At 38.1% G+C, this 22,668-nt stretch overlaps 1 protein-coding gene across 6 annotated transcripts in view; it reads left to right on the plus strand.

Annotated features, from left to right (window-relative positions):
• The window catches only part of LOC136885216 (oocyte zinc finger protein XlCOF6.1), a 55,728-nt gene that overhangs the window by 19,674 nt on the left and 13,386 nt on the right, over nucleotides 1-22,668 (plus strand). For 2 of the 6 annotated variants that reach the window (XM_067157652.2, XM_067157657.2), the window contains exons 2-5: nucleotides 8,552-8,744; nucleotides 8,968-9,096; nucleotides 18,712-18,780; nucleotides 19,648-19,749. In XM_067157652.2, the coding sequence (XP_067013753.2) occupies nucleotides 8,971-9,096; nucleotides 18,712-18,780; nucleotides 19,648-19,749 (297 nt within the window). In that variant the 5' untranslated portion in view covers nucleotides 8,552-8,744; nucleotides 8,968-8,970. Of the gene's footprint in view, nucleotides 1-8,551; nucleotides 8,745-8,967; nucleotides 9,188-18,711; nucleotides 18,781-19,647; nucleotides 19,750-22,668 lie in introns of those variants that run through there. The other 4 variants (XM_067157656.2, XM_067157653.2, XM_067157655.2 and 1 more) reach the window with 3 other exon arrangements.

A 22,668-nucleotide genomic window follows, 5' to 3' on the forward strand; every position in this document is an offset into this window, starting at 1 on the left:
ATTTGGACCTCTGCTTCAAATGGATCCTTTACTAGAAGACTATATTTTCCCACAAACGACTTCAGTGCTAACTTTGGTGCCAAATTTTGAGTTAACACAGTTTATGTCAGGCCATGGAAATTTCAAATGATATTTTCAGTGTTTTAATATTATTTGACAGATGACTATTCTTGCTCTTGTGGGTCTACTCAAACAGTTCTTCATTTAATATTTTATTGTCCTGTGTTTGCAAGAGCAAGATTTGATTTGGGCTCTCATTTGAACTGCTGAATATTCAACTTTGACAACCATTATATCATATTTTCATACAGAAATGCAAACATTTCCTAATTTTCATTCATCACATCTTTTGTTAATTGGTTCTGTAAATCACCATCATTATGTATGTATGTACGTTTCAACTGTAACCCTAAAAATACTTTGTAAAATAGTGTTCCTTTGTATTGGATATTCATAATAATAAATAATATAACCTGATTGAATTTAGCACACGCCATTATTCACTGCTCATCCACGCTGTAGCATTTCCATTTCGGATGTGACAATAAAAATTCAACTAAATGCAATCTGTAACAATACAATGTATGGTACAGAACAAATTATTCATTTGCCATTAGCTGCATGTAAGGAAATGCTATGTCATTGTCAGTACTCTGTCCAACAGAGAATGAGCTGCTATCGCTGTACGGAATGCTAGAGGCCTAAGAGCTGCTTCGCAGCCCTAACCGGGTGCCTTATGCCCCAGACCCTCTTTGCATGATCACAGTCTAGTGGTTCTGTCACTAACTGGACCTACACAGTCCAGACCAGTGGTTTTTGTCACTACCCAGCCTAACCAATCCAGACCAATGGTTTGATCACTAGCCAGACCTAACCAATCCAGACCAGTGGCTTTTTCATTAGCCAGGATGATAAATTAATTCAGCTTTTTGCCACTGTCTAACTTAGAAAGTGGTGCCATCATCGTGAGTCTAACAGCTGCTTCGCAGCCCTAACCTGGAGGCTGGCGCCCCGAGACCCCCTTTGGTTCAAAAGTACCATCACAACACCTAATAATGTACCACTAGTTCTTAAGGTCAAGAGTTGGTAGCCTTGTGCACCGCACGATCACGTTCACCGCGAAAAGTCCAGGTGAAAGAAACAAATGACAGTGCAATCGTGCGTAGATGTCTGCACTGAAAATCCGCTGCAGTAACTGAACTTTGCCGAAGAGACTGTTTAAAAGTACAAAAAAGTAAAATATTCATGAAATCATCTATTTCAAACTTCCTAAGTTTATTATGTTTACAGAGATTGTCACTAACGATGTCAATAGTATCTTTAATGGGAATGTTGGAATCCATATTAGAAATTTCAAAATAATGAATTGTATATGAAGATAGTAGATTGAAATTTTTAGCAATATTGCAGAATTCAATGCTGGACAAAGATAACAGTGGGTCCAATAGAGACTCTGTCCTTGTGGATCTATGGTAATGATCTTGCTACTGGAAGTCTTGGGTTTATATTAATGAGTTTGGACATATCATGTTTGCTTAAGGTGAAAGAGGCATTTTTTAAAGATTTGTTTCAGTGTCCTTTGAATCCTATTCATGGGGGTCTTTATTAGTTTTTAAAAAGGAGCTATTTAAAAAATAATTAACCTTTTTTAATCTATTCATCTTCATGCAATATCACAGCAGCATTTCCCTTGTTGGCTTTGCTGACAGTGAGATCATTGTCTTAAATTTTTTATTATAATTCATTGGGGACTAATGAAGGAAAAAGGCCATTTTTAATTTGAATCCTTGATTAAGGCAGGGAGTTTTTCTTTACTTTTAATCTAACTTCTTCTTGTCTTTCAGTAGGTAGTCTGTAATAACATTCTGCTATATTAATCATAATATCGTTTTCTTTATGGAAACTAGGCCAGTTAATTTTGGAACCTTTATTAAGAATGTCTAGTTCTGTGAGATCAAAATGTACATTAGTTGGAGGGTGGGAAATGTCAGAAATGGTGCTAATTGAATTGTCTTTAGCTTTAGGACAATTGGTGAGCTTAGAGATCTTTAGATTTTACATTTTATTGTTTAATGTATTCTGCTTGTTGACTATGATGTTATGAAGCTTCTTATTAACATAATTTTGAAACAAATTCCATTTTGATGGGGCCAGCAGTTGAGGTGCTCTTATGTGAACATTGTAAAGGATTTATTCTTGTAGAGAAATTTTGTTTTGTTTTTAATGCAGATAGTATTGGTTTTAATTTGCACTCTTTGATGCTGATAGGAAGAACATTACCTTTCCTGATAAGGTTTAAAAAATTTGTTTACTATGTTGTTGTTCCTTTCATAGGAACCAAACATGTACTGTAAATGTAAATTATTTTTTAAATGTTATTGTTTCTGAATATTGTTTGAATTGAAAATGTGGACTCCTCTTCTAAAATGAAACATATCTTGTATTTGAAGTCCAAGATTGCCAAAATCATTAAAGATATATCTTTTCAAAAGCAATGTTTATCCAACAACTCAATTCAAAAATTGTTAAAACTTATTCAGAAGAGGTCATTTTCTTCCTTTCAGAATGAAAGAGTGCATATAAAACCAATACCATTTGGATAAAAAAGAAAATCAAATATCTGTACAAATGACCAGCTTTACAGTGCTCATCTACTCTTTTAAGTGAACCTCAATTACTGGTCCTGATAGAATGAGATTACTTTCAAAATTATCTTTATCAGAAACTTTACAACATCACAGTTAAGAATCAGAACATATTGAACCATGAAATGCCAAATCTAAAGATCACCAACTGTCCTAAAGCTAAAGATAATTTGATTAGCTCAGTTTCTGACAACATTTTTCATTCTCCAATGAATGACCTAACTAATGTACTGTACCCTTTATACTTCCTATTCTTGATCACATGAGTTGTGGTTGGGTTCTCGAATTATGCCTCGGTGCTTGCACAGATACTTACTCATGTTCTCTTCTCCTTGGGCGCAAACTGTTCGCCATGTTGTCATTGGGGTATGTAAAGGTCTATCTATGGCTGAGCTACTGAGTGAAACAAACTGGTCCATTTTTCTGACTTTATTGTATCAAAAGAACAAATTAAAATAAAGGAAAACTAAAGGAAACTCATCTAATAAAATTTAAAGAAGTTTACAAAACAAATAATGAAAAATTAATAATAAATTTACAAAATGATGGCAACTGAGGAATAAAATGAAATTGAATTTAACTTTTACTTAATTAAATTAACTGAATTAAACTAACTTGAAATAATGATGACATTAAATATAATAATTAAATAGCTTTACATTACACTATTATGCATTGAACCAAAAATCATTAAAAACATCTTTAATTAATTGTGAAAACTATAATAGTTTACATTCAATTAATTTCATGTTGAATTACCTTAATTAATTAAATGATAGTAAAATACACGCTTTTATGCAGTGACAATACATCATTAGGTGCATGATGAATTTACATAAACTTTCATACATCCTGTTTCCAGAAATGTGTTCATGATATCACTGTGCATGAGGATTGCATACCTGCCAACTTTCCTGATTTAGGCGGGAGACTCCCGATTTTCGACAGTTTTTCCCGCCTCCCGATTATTCTAATATTTCTTCCGATTTTAGCTTATTTTTTGGTGAACTGCAAACATCTATTTTCAAATCTCATCATTTCAGCTTTTTTACGCCAGTGGCCGGAAGTCCTTCGCTCATTGGCCGCTTTCAAACGAAATATCGACGTTTATTAATGCGAGAAATGTGCGCGAATGTGCGACGTTTATTGAAACCTGTACATCGCGACGCGTAGTGTATATCGATTGTCAATCTCTCATTCTCGTGTGCAGTGTTAGTGTTCATTCACATCAGTCTAGTCGATTCCATTCTCTTTGATCGATTCTAGAGACTAGTCGCTAGATATTGAGTCTTTCTTAGTAATTTGGTGACAGAATTTCAATGATAACGACTAGTGACTTTTCTAGAGATTTTAGGATCCATTTCGAGACAATTCTGACTAATTTTAATTTACCCTCACTATAAAGAAAATAAGAGTTTTGTCTGTACATTACTCTGAATTTTAAAAGAATGATATTTCCGTACCGGTCGTGACCATAGTAACGGAAATGCACGTTTTAAATTTCTGTAATTTCTGTCTGCTTGCCTGCCTGCCTGTATGTATGTATGTATGTATGTATGTATGTATGTATGTATGTATGTATGTATGTATGTATGTATGTATGTATGCTCATCACAAGAAAACGGTTGAAGAGAATTTAATGAAAATTGGTATATAATGTCGGGGAATAAATCGCTACAATCTAGATCGTAAATAATCGTATTCACGTTGAGTGAAATGCTAGTTTAGGGGAAGTCCTAAAATTTAATTCTGAAATAACTTTTTATTGGCTCTATCGATAATTACTACACAACTATAGTTATATATTATTAAATTTCCTATAATTTATGTCTCATACATTTTTACCGTACCGGCTATGATAACAGAGATATTCGTTTTTTTTTGCTAAGTCCATATCAGCGCCGAGGTACGAGTAAATGGGTGAATGGAATTTTATGTTAAGTCGGGGAATAAGGAATTACAGTCTACGCTATACATAATTTTATTCACTCTGTTCGAAATGGTAGCTTAGGGGAAAGTGCCAAAACTTTAATTTTTAATTACCTATCTTACTGGTCATATCTGCCTGCTGTCATTTCTTGATGGATACAGTACTTTTGCATCCATCTCTTGGCACAGGCCAGAGTAAAGTGTAGCTTCCACCGAAGTCCCAGTCAACATCCATGGCTGTGACAATATGGAAGTTGCTGGGATATGGATAGTGCTGAGTAATGACATTCAGAGCATGACTAGTGCATCTGAGTGTTATGAAAGGTGCTGCTCATAGGGTCAGTCGTGCTGCAATAGTACTTTCTGACCCAGTGAGGAAAGCAATGGCAAACGATCTCACTCCTCATCTTGCCTAGTACACCTCATTTTGGTGCTGCCATTGGTTTTTGGGGTTTCCTTATAACCGCATAACCTTTGGTGGTGCTATTTGAGGATCCAACCAGCCTCTGGGCTGATGACCTAACAGACAGACAAACAGACTGGTCATTTTGAAAAGTACCGTACTACATAACAATAGTTATAGAGAATACAATTTCCGATTATTTATGTCTTATTCAGTTTTACCGTACCGACTATAATAATATTGGTGGTGATGGTGATTAAATTGTGAAGATGATTATAAGAACGAGAAAAAAAGTCATGAAGGAACGATCACTTAAATAACACAAGAGGTTGTCTTGAAAGAAAGGAGGACTCGCTTGACATTAGATGCTCTAATATCACAGATTCGGAAGAAAACTAAATGTGAAGGCCTCCACTACAGAAAGCTTATCAAATTGATCAACAATAACATTACATTGACCATTGTTTGTTGTGATGTGCTTTGTGTATTCTGCTGCCATTTATCTCCGATAATATTGGCGGGAAGTAGCTGGGGAGTGGGAGTTAGATTTCTCTCCTTAGCATGCCATTCCTCTGGTTCATAAATTTTGTGATACTACTGGTACAGAACACACTGGATCATCATAGTATTCCAGCTATTCGATCCCTACTCTGAGGCAATGATTGGAAAGAGCATTGTGCACACTTAAACGGAATAATTATACAGGAGTGTTCGTGGCTGTCTGCCGCCTGGTCATTCTAGCTCTGAAACTTTGAACTGTTAAATCGACACCGTAGTACTTATTACATACTATCCACTTCATTCCGTATCGATATTGCAATCAAATAAGAATTAAGTAAAAACTTTTCCACCTGATCGATACTTTTATTATTTAACCTTAGGCTAAATTATGTCATTAAAAACTGCAGTACATGATTCAATTGCTTGGCAATCATCATCAGCTGCTTATCTTATAGCTTAGGCGAAAGAACATAAAACATTTGATAATTAAAATTTGTTGGTAAAGGACACTTAATGGTGAGGGAGGGTGGGGGTGGGGGGATGTTAAAATTAGATATACAAATTAAAAGGTATTTCTAAACTAAAACTTCCTAAAATTCCTTCTATGGCACTACTCTAGTTCTTCATTAGGTTCAGCTGTGTTTCACTCAATACTCAGTTCACTTGTCTTGATTATGTGTTGTCCTTCATTTTTCTAGATCATTCTTATTGTGCGCTAGAAGAATTTATGCTGATTATGGTCGAATTTGTTCATTATTTCATTTAGACGGATAGTTTGAAGTACGACCCCTATTTAATTGTTCGTTGTGTAAATTTATTCTAAATCTTTAAAAGATCTTTAAAAGTTCAGGTCTTAAGGTCGAAGACGGCAGAGACAGAAACAAACAAGTAAACTCCATAACCAGAATAAATTGGACAGGGGTCACACGAAATGTGCCAATCTTTTAAAGATTTAGAATAAATTTACACAAAGAACAATTAAATAGGGGTCGTACTTCAAACTATCCGTCTAAATGAAATAATGAACAAATTCGACCATAGTCAGCATAAATTCTTCTAGCGGACAATAAGAATGATCTAGAAAAATGAAGGACAACACACAATCAAGATAAGTGAACTGAGTATTGAGTGAAACACAGCTGAACCTAATGAAGAACTAGAGTAGTGGCATAGAAGGAATTTTAGGAAGTTTTAGTTTAGAAATAGCTTTTTAATTTGTATATCTAATTTTAACATCCCCTCCCCCCCACCCTCCCTCACCTGTAAGTGTCCTTTACCAACAAATTTTAATTATCAAATGTTTTATGTTCTTTCGCCTAAGCTATAAGATAAGCAGCTGATGATGATTGCCAAGCAATTGAATCATGTACTGCAGTTTTTAATGACATAATTTAGCCTAAGGTTGAATAATAAAAGTATCGATCAGGTGGAAAAGTTTTTACTCAGTTCTTATTTGACCGTAGTACTTTTCGCTAAAAGTGAGAAAATGTGCTGTTTTTTCATTTTTTCCAGTATTTCATATGATAGCATTGCTTTTAATCGCGATATACTGGCATCATTGTAACAATTGGGAAAACTATAAGGACAGTCTTTCCCAGAATTCCGTAGCGAAGCACGGGTGCATCAGCTAGTTATTTGATCCAAATAGCATTGCGCTTCGCATAATTGCGCGGGCGCTTGATGCAATATATTAATCTATGCATTTGCTAAGTAATGGTATCTAAGTGCATGACTGATTCACATGTGGGACATGAGTTCATACTATTTTCGGTAGGCTTATCAGAGACCGATCATCTCACTCACATACCGGTAACTCCTGTGATGGAATAGAGATGTGTAATTTTTAGCCTTGTAGCCTAGTATAGCAACAGTCGGGCTTCGAGACAATAAATGTTATAAATATATCGTAGTACTGTATTGCACAAGCCATGTAGAATAAGCAGTTTTGACCAATTGTATCTCCTGATTTTTCCTGATTTTCACATCAAAATCTCCTGATTTTTGGTTTTGTAAAGTTGGCAGGTATGGGATTGCATTACCAGTGGCTTGAACCTTGGACATTTTTTAAAATAAACTATTTTCAAGAGTTGCATGGCTCTGTATTGACAATCACTGATACAATCGTTCACTAATAATATTGATTGCAGCCACCCTGTCCGCAGCTGTGAGCTTGCATTTGGGAGAAAGTGGGTTCTAACCCCACTGTTGGCAGCCCTGAATATGATTTTCTGTGGTTTCCTATTTTCACACCAGACTGTACCTTAATTAAGGCCACTGCAGCTTCCTTCCCACTCCTAGGCCTTTCATGTCCCATCATTGCCATGAGACCTATCTGTGTCAGTGCGATGTAAAAAAGTGTAGAAAAATATACCATGACCCAAAAGTCATTTGAATCCTCAATCCTAAATTTCTTTCATAATAATTGCTCATTAGATCAAAAATTTTGTAAGGCCATTTGCTGGTGTTACAACCTTTAATTACCCCTGTTTGAGTTGAATGGATGGATAAATTAAATGATCATTATAATTCATTAATTGAGACCCGGAATCTAAGAGGGTCTCAACTCTATTTTGTATCAAAATCGAGTCAGATATGTGATTGCATTGATTTCGTTACTGGGCATCTATATACCTAAAATTGAGGCTCACCTCCAACATTGATGACGCTTGTTGTTTAAAGGGGCTTAACATCTAAGGTCATCAGCCCCTCCTCCAACATTTAACAATGCTAAAAGGACGTGGAATATCTCCATGGAATTGGGCCTCTCTTGTACTCCATTCTGCAGCTGACGCAGTTCGTTGCAAGATGACCGCACGAGCAGTTTACATCAGTTTGAAAATGGCTTCAGCCTTAGACAATGAATCATCTGCTGGTAGAATAAGCGAAGTTAAAATAAAAAGAAAGAAATACAAAAATGCATAGACTCAAAATAAAAGAAAGAAATGCAGATTTGCAGGGAAGGAGTATGTTAATACAAAAGGCACGGCGTCAACAATGCAGGTATGTACACATGGTTTTAATGATATTTTGTTGTTGTAATATTATAATAAACAAGAGTATTCTTATATTATAGATGCAAGCGCTCCTGCTTAACTTTGGTTTCCGAAGGTGGAAAGGAAATAATTCTTAAGGAATTCAACAAAATGGGTAAAAAAAATGTACAAGATTCACACCTTGCAGCCCTAATAACTCCAGTTGAAATCAAATGAAGAAGACCGAAATTAGAAAACAGCACCAGGTGCAGAGAACATAGTTTTGTATACAAGGTATAAAAATAAACATACTGATACTAGGTGCAAGACATATGTAGAGATATTAGCTCTAGTTGCTATTCACTTATGGTTTCCTTTAAAGTATCAAAGCATACTGTAACTAAATTGTTAGCAATGGATCGTAGAATGTCGGTAATTATTATTGAAAGCAGACACATTCATGTTTGTTATTTTGATGCTCCAAAACATGTTAGTGTTAAAACCACAATGTTTATAGGTTATGGTGGGTGCAGAGAGGCGTGTCCTCTGCAGAGAAGATTTTGCAAGTGTTCATGGAATTTCTGTCAAATGGGTAAGAAGATTGCTGCCAATGGGGAGATACCTGTCGATCAACGAGGAAAACATGGTAACGGATGTTTGTCATGGACCTGCAGCAAAGAGTAAGGCTATGAGGGATTTACTAAAAGCACAACTATAAGTACACAGAAAGGAGGGAAGTAAGTTTCATGATAACTTAATAAAACATAAAGCAGAAGCTAGGGAAAACCCTGATACTGAAATGGTATGTTTTGGTTTATGCAAAACATTCCATACCCACATCCTTCTATTGGGCAGATATTTTATTTGAGCAGTTGTAGCTACATAACTTTTCTATTTACAGCTACTACTATGTTCATGTGGCCTGAAACAGAGGCTAAAAGGGGGCAAATGATGTGATAAGCTGCCTGAAAGCAAGGGTAGATGCAGAGGTTAAAAAGCTTTACACATTCAGTGATGGGGCTCGAGGACAAAATAAGAATCATTTATGGTTGCATTTTTGTCTACACTGTTCAAAATAAAGTGGCATGAAAAGGTTGTACGTTACTCTCTCGTCACAGGGCACAGTTTCTTGCCCTGTGATAGACATTTTGGTGTGATTGAGAGAATGAAAAGAAAAGAGGAGGAAATTCAGCATTATAAGGAATGGGTAGACCTTGTTTGTAAAAAGTTTGATGTTAGAGTTATGTCAGGGTAAGAATTTCAGGATTATAAGATTCACTTCCTTCACTATTTCAAAACGACAGCAACACAAAATGGAAAAAAATGCAAAATTTCTGAGTATACAGTTTTCACCTACAGTAAAACTCATAAGAATGAGATTGCAGTTTCATGAATGATGTCCAATGTTGTGTTTCACTACTTCAGATTAATTAAGCGAAATACTAATCCGGATCTTCCCAATGCACCTTTGTACACAAAACCCTGTCCAACGAAGGCTGTCAAACTTTGAGACTTTAAACACAGTCAAGAATCACTACAGTCAGCTGTTTCTGAGGGTTAATGTGATTACTTGTAACTTACATTATTGTTTGTCAATACCATCACATTAGCCTTCAAAACCACTCAATATGGGCGCAAATTTATACGTAAAGGCCCCGGAATCCAAGAGGGGCCCAATATTCGATCATTTTGCAAACGTATTTCTCATGAAAAGTAATTAGTAGAAGCTTGTTTTGCATGGTTATGTAAATATGTAATGTACTTAAGAAAAAAAATGTAGTCAGACAGTTTGTGGCAACAGCAAACACTTTTTTCAATTTCCTGCAAGTTTGATGTAATGGACTTGGGCCCCTCTTGGATTCTGGGTCTCAGTTAATCATCATCATTAATTACACATTATTCTCAGCAAAATTGAACCATTTGACATATTTTACATTTAAAATAGAGTTTTTCCTGTTCTGGTAACATTATCCTGTGAACGTTGCCTATGTTTAGATAACCTATGTTAGCTGTCGTCCTAATTCCTAATCTTATTACAGTAGAATTATTTACATTTATGTACAATGTTGGTTCAACATGAATGACAAATACAACAATAGAAACACAAAAAGATCACTGTCACAAATCTGTACATATAACACATTAGAATGAAATGTGCTCTATGCTCGAAGATCTGGAAAGAAAATAAATAAAAATCACACTCTTAGATTACTGGGAAATATATTGGAGTTTTGCATTATTAATTTACTTCATCTTTGATCCTAATTAGGAAATTTCTTGGATTAGTATGGCATGGATTTTTAGCATCTAACAGGTGGCATGCAAATATTAGTTCACTTTTTAATCATTAGTGTATGGTACATGAATTTGCAGCGTACCTTGGTGACTGAATCATTTATTTCACCGAAGGTGGCCATGGACCATGGGCACAGTGGTGGTCTCTCTGACAGTATTAATGTTGACTTTGTGTTCACACAAACTTCACTTTCACTTAAATCTCTTTGATTACTTTACAGTTTCAAAACACATCATAAATACAACTTTACCATGCCTTCAATGTTATAAATCACATCTTTAGTTATTTAACTTTTAACTTACATACATACGTACATACATTATCATTATAGACTGTTATGCCTTTCAGCGTTCAGTCTGCAAGCCTCTGTGAACTTACAAAACGTTGCCACAATCCTCGATATGCAACTAGTGTTGTGGCCTCATTTAGTTCTATATCTCTTATCTTTAAATTGTTAGAAACTGAGTCTAAACATCATTGTCTTGGTCTACCTCTACTTCTCTTACCCTCCATAGCAGAGTCCATTATTCTCCTAGGTAACTTATCCTCCTCCATTCACCTCACATGACCCCACCACCGAAGCTGGTTTATGCGTACAGCTTCATCCATCGAGTTCATTCCTAAATTAGCCTTTATCTCCTCATTCCGAGTACCCTCCTGCCATTGTTCCCACCTGTTTGTACCAGAAATTATTCTTGCTACTTTCATGTCTGTTACTTCTAACTTATGAATAAGATATCCTGAGTCCACCAAGCTTTCGCTCCCGTAAAGCAAAGTTGGTCTGAAAACAGACCGATGTAAAGATAGTTTCGGCTGGGAGCTGACTTCCTTCTTACAGAATACTGTTGATCGCAACTGCGAGCTCACTGCATTCACTTTACTACAACTTGATTCAATCTCACTTACTATATTACCATCCTCGGAGAACACACAACCTAAATACTTGAAATTATCGACCTGTTCTAGCTTTGTATCACCAATCTGACAATTTTTTTTTCTTCTTTTTTTCTAGTTGCTTGACGTCGCGCCGACACAGATACGTCTTATTGCGACGGTGGGACAGGGAAGGGTTAGGAATGAGAAGAAAGTGGCCGTGGCCTTAATTAAGGCACAGCCCCAGCATTTGCCTAGTGTGAAAATGGGAACCACGGAAAACCATCTTCAGGGCTGCTGACAGTGGGGTTCGAACCTACTATCTCCCGAATACTGGGTACTGGCCGCACTTAAGTGCCTGCAGCTATCGAGCTCGGTAATCTGACATTCAATTCTGTTGCATTTCTTACCTAGTCTTCGAGAGGCTAATTTTCATACCATACTCATTGCACCTATTTTCAAGTTCCAAGATATTAGACTGCAGGCTTTCAGCATAATCTGCCATTAAGACCAAGTCGTCAGCATAGGCCAGACTGCTTACTACATTTCCACATAACTGAATCCCTCCCTGCCATTTTATACCTTTCAGCAGATGATCCATGTTGACATTCGAAAATTATGTCTGGCAGTGTTTATGTCTCAAATCTGAACTCCGGTTTCCCCTACATGAAATTGGGCGTCAGAAATACCCAGCTCTATTCCCACTATCATAATGAGCATGCATTATTATTATTAGTAATAGAGCTGAATAACTTTCCTCGTTTCAGGATGAATATTTATGGAATGTTACGGCAATCAAAAAGCCACAGTTCAACGAAGAAATTTATCTCTGTGACACGGACATCTCTGTAATATCACACTGTGTTATGTCTCTTAAACACTTCATTGCTTGGAGATATTTTGTCTCATAAAATACGCTCGCATCTGTCTCTGCCTCACATGTCAGTTAACTTGAGACATCCCATCTCAGATCGCTCTTTGCTTCACATGGCAAACCTGTGTTCAAGTCTGGAGTCTCTCAAATCTCCATAATCCAGGGACACACATTATCAGTGATCATTACTTGGTCTAGAAATGCCGCCCCAGTACCAAACAATCCTCTTGCTAATCGTTTTCTCTCCATCTTCTACAATATTTTTCTTCATCTAGTGTTCGAAGCAGCCCGTATTACTCAAAATTCCCGTTCCACACTAGATCTGTTCCTTACTAACTCTCCATCATCCGTCCAGTCCCTGGACGTAATACCTGGATTTTGTGATCACTAAGCTATAATTACAACTTTAACCTACAGAAAACCCTCCCCAGAACTCCACTCCAGAACAATATATAATTTTTCTCGCACCAACTGGAACGATCTTTCCTCTCTTCTATCATAAAATCTTCCTATTCCCCTCGCATCCTTCACCAGCGATATAAATATCAACAAGATCTGGGAAAACTGGAGGAAAGTATTTTTTGAATGTGTCGATCAAGTTGTGCCGAAAGTTTCCATCTTTAATAAGTGAAAAACGCCATGGATCACTAAAGAGATAACATCGGGTATTCGAAAGAGAAATTGTTTATACAGGAAATGTAAGAAAAACCCAAGTGACAGTAGGTGGGAGAAGTACAGACTGGCTAGGAACAAACCCAAATCATTAATCCGTGATGGCTACTGTTCATATATCCACAGCCTTAGTTTCAATAGTAAAGAGCTGTGGACTTTCTTTCATCAGAAACAAAAGCAGCAACAGTGCTTCATCCGTCTTCAAGTGCAACGGACTATCAGTTTCCTCTCCCCAAGAAATAGCAGACACATTTAACAGTAAATTTAAAAATAACTTCACCACTGCTGACAAGGATGAAGACATGTTCACTACAAGGACAACCCCTCCCTTTCCACCCCTAACTAGCTTGTACTTCACTCCTAACGAGGTCGCAACAAGTCTTCGGAGAACTAGACCTCGTGCTGTGAACGGCCCAGATAACGTGCCGGCCAGAATCCTCCAACGCTGTGCAGAAGCATTAGCACCTTCTCTTTGTGCAATATTTAACATTTCATTGAACAGTGGGACTGTGTCAAAAGAATGGAAGAAAGCAGATGTTGTTCCCGTATTCAAAGACGGTGACAGGGAAAATGTAGACAACTATTGCCCAGTCTCAATTACATCTGGCTTATGTAAATGCATGGAACGCCTAATTGTTAAAAATGTGCTGGATTTTCTAAATGAGAGAAACCTGTTGAATAACAACCAATATGGATTCCTCCATGGAAAATCCTGTACTACACTTTTAACAACAGTAATTGATGAGTGGCAACATTCACTGGAGCAGTCTAATATATCTCAAGTGGACTGCCTAACTCTCGACTGGAGTAAAGCTTTTGATCAGGTTACCTCATCAACGACTGTTGTTAAAACTTAACAAGTATGGCATTCAAGGCGACCTGCAGGCATGGTTTCGATCATTCCTGGTAGGTCGGACGTAGAGCGTTGTGTTCAGTGGGGCCAGGTCAAAACAAACCTGTCACCTCGGGTGTGATTCAAGGTAGTGTGATAGGACCGCTTCTGTACATGATATTTATGCTGGACCTGCCAGGTTGTGTATCATCTTCTATGGCACAGTACACTGAGACACCATTATTTACAGAGCCATTCGCAATCAGAGTGACGTAAATAAGTTACAGTCAGATCTAGATAATGTGACTCTGTGGTGCGAAATAAACAGAATGTCTATAAATGTACAGAAATGTAAATATATCCCCTTAACTAGAGCAAGATCACAATTACAACACCAAATTTCGCTATGTGGTAGAAACCTGATGCCTTGTACCTCAATAAAATTGCTTGGCATTCATATTTGCAGCAATTTAAAATGGAACAAGCGTGTAGAGGAAATACGGTGCAAAGCATACAGAGTCCTGGGATTCATCCGCAGATCTCTACTGGGAGCCAGGAAGAAAGCAGTTCAGACAGCCTTTTTGTCATTAGTATGGCCAATACTGTTGTACGAGCTTCCTTCCTGGCACCCTACTACAGTGGAGAACATGACGAAACTAGAGAGAGTTCAGCGCCGAGCAGAACAACTAATTACTCAACACGGTCATTTAAATACAGCCAGGTCACTGCCCCCCATTTGTAAACAAATAGGTATTGCTTTCCTGAGAAAATCCCTTGCAGGTAACATTCATATAGACCCATTCAGCCGCTTACAGCTGAACTATCGTTTTGCTCAAAGAAATTGAGGTGTGTCCCTTATCCCTCCATTTGCAAGAACAGCATCATATCAAAGTGGCTTCTTTAATCGTTCTGCTCGGCTGTGGAATGAACTCCCAGGACGGATAAAAGAACTACGTGCAGAAAATTTTTGTAAAGAGGTAAAAAGGATGTATATATAACGAAACCTGTTATTCATAACGTAATTTTTCTACTGTGTGAATGTTCAGTATGAGTGGGAGGACGTATGAAGGTTTATGGGATTCCGAGTGAGTGAAACTGTATGTGGGTGTGAGTGAGTCGGCCTAGCTAACGTATATGTAGGGATCCTAGAGAGAGAGAGAGAGAGAGTGTGTGTGTTTGTGTGTGTGTTTGTGTCAAATTACTTCAATGTTGAACAGTTCTTGTGAGTATTATGTAAATATGCCTATGTAAATATGGAAAATGTATATAAGCACACTATGTAGAATGTAATTGTATATTTGAATGTTGTAATTTTAAGTGGTGATGGAGGCACTTAATTGTACCCACAATTAGTGGGGGGAAAAAATCCATTATTATTATATCAGGTAACCAAAATCTTAAAAAACACACAATTTGAACATCGCATTTAAAACCAGCAGCGCTAATGCAAAACAGATTTCAGCACCCATCATCTTAACAAGGGCAACAAGTACAGGAATGTGGGACACACGAGCTCAAACCACAATTACACCAATATAGAACAGGATTTATTGATTTTATGTGAATATTTTTGAGAACATCCACATTAATATTGGTGAATTCAAGAACCCTTCTCATAAGCTAAATGAAATCAATTAAAGGAGAAACATGTTAATTGACACTTTTATTCTGATTATTTGCAAACAAAAGACAGAAGACTAATGACCCCTTCCACAAACGAAGCCCCTCCCACTTCATCAGCAAAGGCCGGTACTCATTACAGTACCAACCCATATGAACACACCACATGTCATAACACGCTCCACATCGGGAAGATTAGGTACACGACAAACCAAGGACTGCTAAAGGAGCATGTAAGTTTCTGACTACAAAATTAATTGGACACATACATAAATTTTCTCAACACACCTAAATACAATCTTTTATTTACAGGTCAGACAATATTCCAAGTGACAGTACACAGCAGATTTGGAGGCAACCACTTCCCCATATTACTGTATAGGCTTTTGGGCTTATGCCGTGTCAAGAAAATTCTTTATGTTTCACAGAGAACTGTGCTCTGCTTCATCAGAAGAAAATCTCGACAGTCCACAAGAAAGGCTTCTTAAACAATGACTTTTAGAAATTTAGAATTTATAATAGAGTGGAAATGGTAGGTGCATTCGTCACCACATGGCTCCCTGGACATGGTACAGCACTTGCGCTCGAAGCGGAAGCTGACCGAACCATCAGAATCAGTCTAAGAGTTCACATAACATGTGTACGTAACATATGACATTGACAGGTGTATGACATTGACACAAGCCTGGAATGACACACCTGGTGATGAGGAATGTACAAATTTGGAAAACACCGAGATGAAATAACAATAGTGAAGGGACAGGGAAGGGAACTATCTACTTAAATCCTTAATGCTGGCAACCAGGTATTACTTAATTGATAACCAGTGTCCTTGTTGAAATTGTGATGCAGGGTTCTATGAATCTGCAAATCGCTGTAACCATTACCCTTGAACGTGACTTTGAGCATGTCCATCTCCACCTGGATATTTGATGGCTCACAAATTCATCTCGCCCTCTTGGTGAGTTTAAAAATGCCTTGTTTTTGTGCTGGATGGTGGTAAGAATCTGCATGCAGATAGCGATTTGTGTGGGTAGGCTTACGATAGATGGTATATCCTAAGGAGCCGTCTGGTTTCTTTCTTTCTAGAACATCCAAGAAAGGAAGGCATCTGTCCGACTCCATCTCCACAGTGAATTTAATTGAAGGATGTTGCTGATTTAGATGGTTTAGAAATAGATGAAGTTTCTCAGGACCTTCTTCCCAGAGCACAAATGCATCATCAACATACCTCCATCATATCATAGGTTTGACGGGCGCCGAAGCAATAGCCTCCTCGTCAAAATACTCCATAAAGAAATTAGCTACTACGGGCAAAAGTGGACTTCCCATACCCACTCCGTCCATCTGTTCATAAAAATTCCCACCCCACAAGAAATGGCTGAAAGTCGTGCAGTGGTAAAATAGCTCAGTAATGTCCTCAGGGAACAGGTGTTCAATGAGAGACATGACCGAATCAGTCGGCACTTTAGTGAACAAGGACTCCACAGCGAAACTCACCAAAAGTGCATTAGGTTGAAGGGTTATGGTTGACAGCTTGTTGACGAAACACCGAGAGTCCTTGACGTATGATTTCGTACATCGTGTGTGTGGCTTAAGCAATTTGCTTAGGTATTTAGCCATTGCATACGTTGGAGAACCTATTGCACTAACAATAGGCCTGAGGGGAATATCTCTTTTATGGATCTTAGGCAGTCCATAAATGATCACCAGAATGTCATATCATGATTTCTTAGGATGAGCTCATTCCACCTCTTCCTTAAGCTCTGGGCATTGACATTCTATTTTCCGTATTTCCTCATCACCAGGTGTGTCATTCCAGGCTTTTGTCAATGTCATACATCTGTCAATGCCATATGTTACGTACACATGTTATGTGACCTCTTAGACTGATTCTGATAGTTCTGTCAGCTTCTGCTTGGAGCGCTAGCGCTGTGCCATGTCCGGGGAACCATCTGGTGATGAATGAGCGTACTGTTTCCACTTCTATTATAACGTCTACATTTCCAAAAGTCATTGTTTAAGAAGCCTTTCTCGTGGTCAGTCGAGATTTTCTTCTGATGACGCAGAGCACAGTTCTCTGCGAAATGTAAAGGATTTCACCTTGTTTTCTTGACACGGCATGAGCCTACACAGTATCATGTCTAAAAGTACGGGCTGTGAAAGCATCAATGACAACATCCCCATGTTAATACATTGTGTGTATATACAACTTAGAAACAAGAATACGCTGCCAGCATAACTACTATTTATATTTTATAATCAAGGCAATGGACTGTATCTCGAATTTAAACTGATTTTATAGCCACTTTTAACTATATACAAACTCCAAGGCTTTATCTTGGTACAACAGGATGTTAAAGGGTTTAAGGTCTGCTCACACCAACACGAGATGCAGGAGCCACTGTTGCCAGTCATGGTGGAATTCTGCCAACCACAGCAGAATTTTAATATTTGGGACATACAACAGTGATAAAGATAAATGTAGCAGAATTTGACTGGTTTCATATCATGCTGCTGTTAGATAGGTTTTTGCTTCCTTTTCATCTTTCTTCGTGTCTTTCAAAGGATGGAGAACGTGGTAGTGGGACAAAGACACTGAAGTAGTTCATTATTGTGAATGATTCCTCTCTTCAGGGAAAGCCAGTATATATCTGAAATGGTCACCAGATTGTCTATCATGATTATCTGCCAAAAATAAAAATGAAAAATTTCTTACGATGAGCTCATTCCACCTCTTTCTTAAGCTCTGGGCATTGAAATTCTATTTTCTGTATTTAATATGCACTATGTAAACATGTTAGTTCGATTTGACGTTGGCATTAATTTTGTCCGACTTGTAGCAGGATTTGTCTTTCTTGGTTGCCTGAATTCGGCAGCTGCACGGCTGTTGCCTTGTGTCTGTGTGTGATGTACACAGTCCTTAAAGCCAGAGGAATAATCAATCTCTGGACCCCTGAACTAACATGGTCATCATCACATCAGATGGATCCATATCGGCGATTGTTTCCCGCCTCTGAAGACGTCTCCCTACCATGTTATTGTTAGCCCTGTTCTATGATCACTGCTGTAACCTAAACATTGTATCTTGTAGATGGTGGAGCCACTCTTCATCAAGGCTGAGCCTCAATGGTCAACAGGAGACGAAGAGTCCTCTAACGTGGTAAGTAGCTATTTAACAGCTCAAAGGCAGTTACAGCCCACTAAACATTGTATCTTGTAGATGGTGGAGCCACTCTTCATCAAGGCTGAGCCTGAATGGTAGACAGGAGACGAAGAGTCCTCTAACATGGTAAGTAGCTATTTAACAGCTCAAAGGCAGTCAGAGCCCACTGAGAATTGATGGAAGAATGAGTTCTTGATTCACAGTAGTTAGAAGTTAGAGACAGCTGTAATCCTTCACCTTTCATGTTCATATGCTCGTATAATTTATTGGTGGGTGTGAAATGACAGAGTGAAATTGTAGTAAGCAGTTTGGTCTTAATGTTAAATTATCGTAAATGCCTCCAATGGCTACCTTATAGAGCTTGAAAATAGGCACTGAATTTGATATGAAGAAAAGCATTTTTCAAAAGTGAAATGATGTCAGCAAGAAAAAAGCGTAAGAGAATTGAGTGTCAGGTAGGGAATACAAAAATGGAACAGTACTGAGGATATGCCTTGTCCCACAGTGGTAGAATAGCAGGGTGCAGTGAAGCTAATGCAGTTGCCATCATCGGTATTCTGCAAGAAAGAAGGAATGTCGGAGACAGAACTGTCTTTACATTGCTCTGTTTACTTTGCTGTATGGGAGTGACAGCTGTGAGGGCTCAAGATATCTTATTCAGAAGTTGAAAATAATATACATAAATAAAGAAAATGATTGCTGATTAGAAACATATGGCAGGAGGGAACTCAGAATGAGGAGATAAATCGTCTGAGGTTAATAGAAGAAAGAAATGATGGTTATAATGTTATGAAGTGAGGCCACAGAGGGCCTTTAAGTTTACAGATTTAATACTGAAAGGTGTAATTCTCTGCTCTGTTTCAGGAGGAGCCAGTACAGATTAAAGTTGAACCTGATCTTTTATTTCCTGACCAAACACTGGATGAGGAGAATGGACAAGTGGTCAAAAGAGAAGTTGAATCTCAGGTTTGTACTTACTTGTGTTCAGATGGATTTGGTGGGAGGAGTTAATCACATCACATCAGTTTTGCTTGGTATACATCAGTTGTGCCATGTGGCAGCATTTACCTCCCCTTTCTGAGGAGCAGTTTGCTTGCTATGTCTCCATATGTTTAGGAACAGAATTAATCTGCAGATTTAGAATGATAGCTACTAATCCTAGCATTGTGCAGAAGTAGTCTGTTTTTTGAAGGGCTCCTTGACATGTAAAAGGTCCACGGTAACTCATTTGATGTTTACCCATCAATGCTGATTAAACCTCAGCCATGTGGCAAATGATCCACAGTGGTCGACACCACGACCAACGCTCAGCCATAGATCACGAGTGGAGATCCCGTTTACTCTGCCGTCTGGTGGAGTAACATACTGTTCACATATTTCATACTTTAGATTGACTCTGTTTGCATTTTCTATATCATTCAGTTTAATATACGTATTTATTTGTGTTTGATTGACAAAGTTTAAATACCTTACATGGATGTACACTGTTCATATTAGGTATGAAAGATTTATGAATTTCCCACAAGCCTTTGTACTGTAGTTCTTTCAGAAGTAACTGTATTTGAAGGCCAAATCTTGGGAGTAAAGATTGCATTAACTTAAAGCCATTCCTAATGCTCCAGAGGGCTTGATTTTTATGATTCACTTGCTGTGCTGAACAATCCAAAGTGTTGATGGAAATGTTGAAGGGTCTCATGAAACCATGGTTAGAGCCTTGCACGAATAAAAAAAATATTATCCGCACCTGCGAATGTACATATTTTGTTGAAACAATATGATGATGGAAATTTGCTTTACCCTAATATAATCGCATTATGGCAAGTATTGCTTATAGGGAAAGTTTGAATGCTTTTGAGGCTAAATTTATAGATTTTCTTTCTGTTAGTAGGCTTTTAGTTAAAAGGAAAATTGTCCAGCTCTTAAATGTAAATTCATTGAATCATGTGTGTAAGGAATGTGCTGATATTTTGGTTGACAAGTGTTCTAATATGATGATACAGTGCTTTTAAATGTGAAAAAAAGACAAATCTAGCCATGAAAGTCCAGACAGGAATGTTAAAGCTGAAAAAGTAATGCATAAATGAAAGTTAAAGCCCTTTCACAGCAGTCCTTTCACATCTTGATTATATGTCTATTTTCAGTTTTTAAATAATAACCTGTTAAGTCATTTTTCATTCATTTATCCAGAATTGCTTTAGCAACTTTGAAGTTAATATCTTAGTAACATTTTCTTTCTAGATGTAATTTATTTATCCATTTCCATACCGTATATAGATTTCCATTGATATTTGAATTTAGCACGAATTTCCAGGTCACGCCACTAGGAGCGCCACTTGCGAATTGTCTCCCATTTTAACAAGGCTAAATCTGGAAGTGTCGCATATTGTCTCTAATGTATTTGCCCTTATCAAAGGCGCTTAATTTAAATTTAAATGCACGGGGCAGGTGTACCTCCGGTATAGTATGTACAGGTTGTGTTTTCTGTTATCCAGAACACTCACTGCTCAGTTCAACAATGTTCAATTAAACCTACAGCAGTTAATTTAAATCCTTGTTATTTCTCATAATTGTGTTATTACAAGGACGGATATTAATGACTGTTCATTTTCTGTGATCTCGTACAGCAGGGGTTGGCAAATTATGGCCTGCCTCTATTTTTCTATTTTTCTGTGGCATGCAAGCTTAAAAATTTGAAAGTAGTGTAGTATTTCACGAAGCATGAAAATTTGGTAATGTGACAAAGTCTCTTAGTGGATTGGCACTGTCAGTGGCTCCAAGTAGCCTACACAGCGGCCTCCACGGTATGCACTAGCCAGCATATTGGTAAGTGTGCTAGGTACCAAGTGACGAGCCCACCCTAGCACACGAGGGCGAAACGCTGGCAACCAAGAATGAGTTAGCTGGAATATTTATAATGTCCAATAACGGACCATTTATATTAGTATTATATATTTACTCATTCGGGACAAATATTTCAGGTTCCCTATGGGAATCAACATCTACGAGGGCTATTTTTTTTTCAAGGTCCGATTGGTCACGAAATGAAACAGCAGTACAAATTTGACACTTTTCTATTAGTAACACTTACTGATACATCACAGCTATTTTTCAACATAGTCGCCTCGCAGATTGAGACATTTGTCGTAGCGTGGTACCAACTTGTCAATGCCCTCTTGATAGAACGTCGCCGCCTGCGCCTGTAACCATCTTTGTACGCCAGTCTGCAGCGCCTCGTCGGTGTCAAAACGCTGTCCTCCTAGCCAGCGTTCGCTTGAATTTCTTTGGCTTACTCGGGGAGTGCGAATGCATCCACTGTTTCGATTGCTCATTTGTTTCTTCTGTTTCAAAATGAACCCATGTCTCGTCCCCTGTGACAATTTTGTTCAAAAAATCCGGTCCTTCATCATGGTAGCGCTGGAGAAACGCTAAAGCGGCGCCCATTCGCTGTGTTTTGTGACGGTCAGACAGCATCTTCGGAACCCATCTCGCACAAAGTTTGCGGTACTGAAGTGTCTCACTCACAATTGTGTAGAGAGCTGACCTGGAAATTTCAGGAAACGAAGCACTCAACACAGAAATTGAGAACCGACGATTTTCTCGAATTGCCTGATCCACACGCTGAACAAGATCATCGGTTGACACACGCTTCCTTCCCTGGCCGCCTGCATCATGGACGTCTGTACGCCCTGCTGTAAAGTTCCTGCACCATTGTCGCACTTTGCTGTCGCTCATGCACGTTTCACCATACACACGACTTATTCGGCGATGAATTTCGGCTGCATTGCACCCCTCAGCCTGAAGAAATCGATTTACACCGCGCACTTCACACTTGGCGGGCGAAGCGATCGTTGTAGCCATGTTTACGAGCGCGCTGCACGTTCACTA

This window comes from Anabrus simplex, chromosome 14, assembly GCF_040414725.1.
Source record: "Anabrus simplex isolate iqAnaSimp1 chromosome 14, ASM4041472v1, whole genome shotgun sequence".
Classification (NCBI taxonomy): Eukaryota; Metazoa; Arthropoda; class Insecta; order Orthoptera; family Tettigoniidae; genus Anabrus; species Anabrus simplex.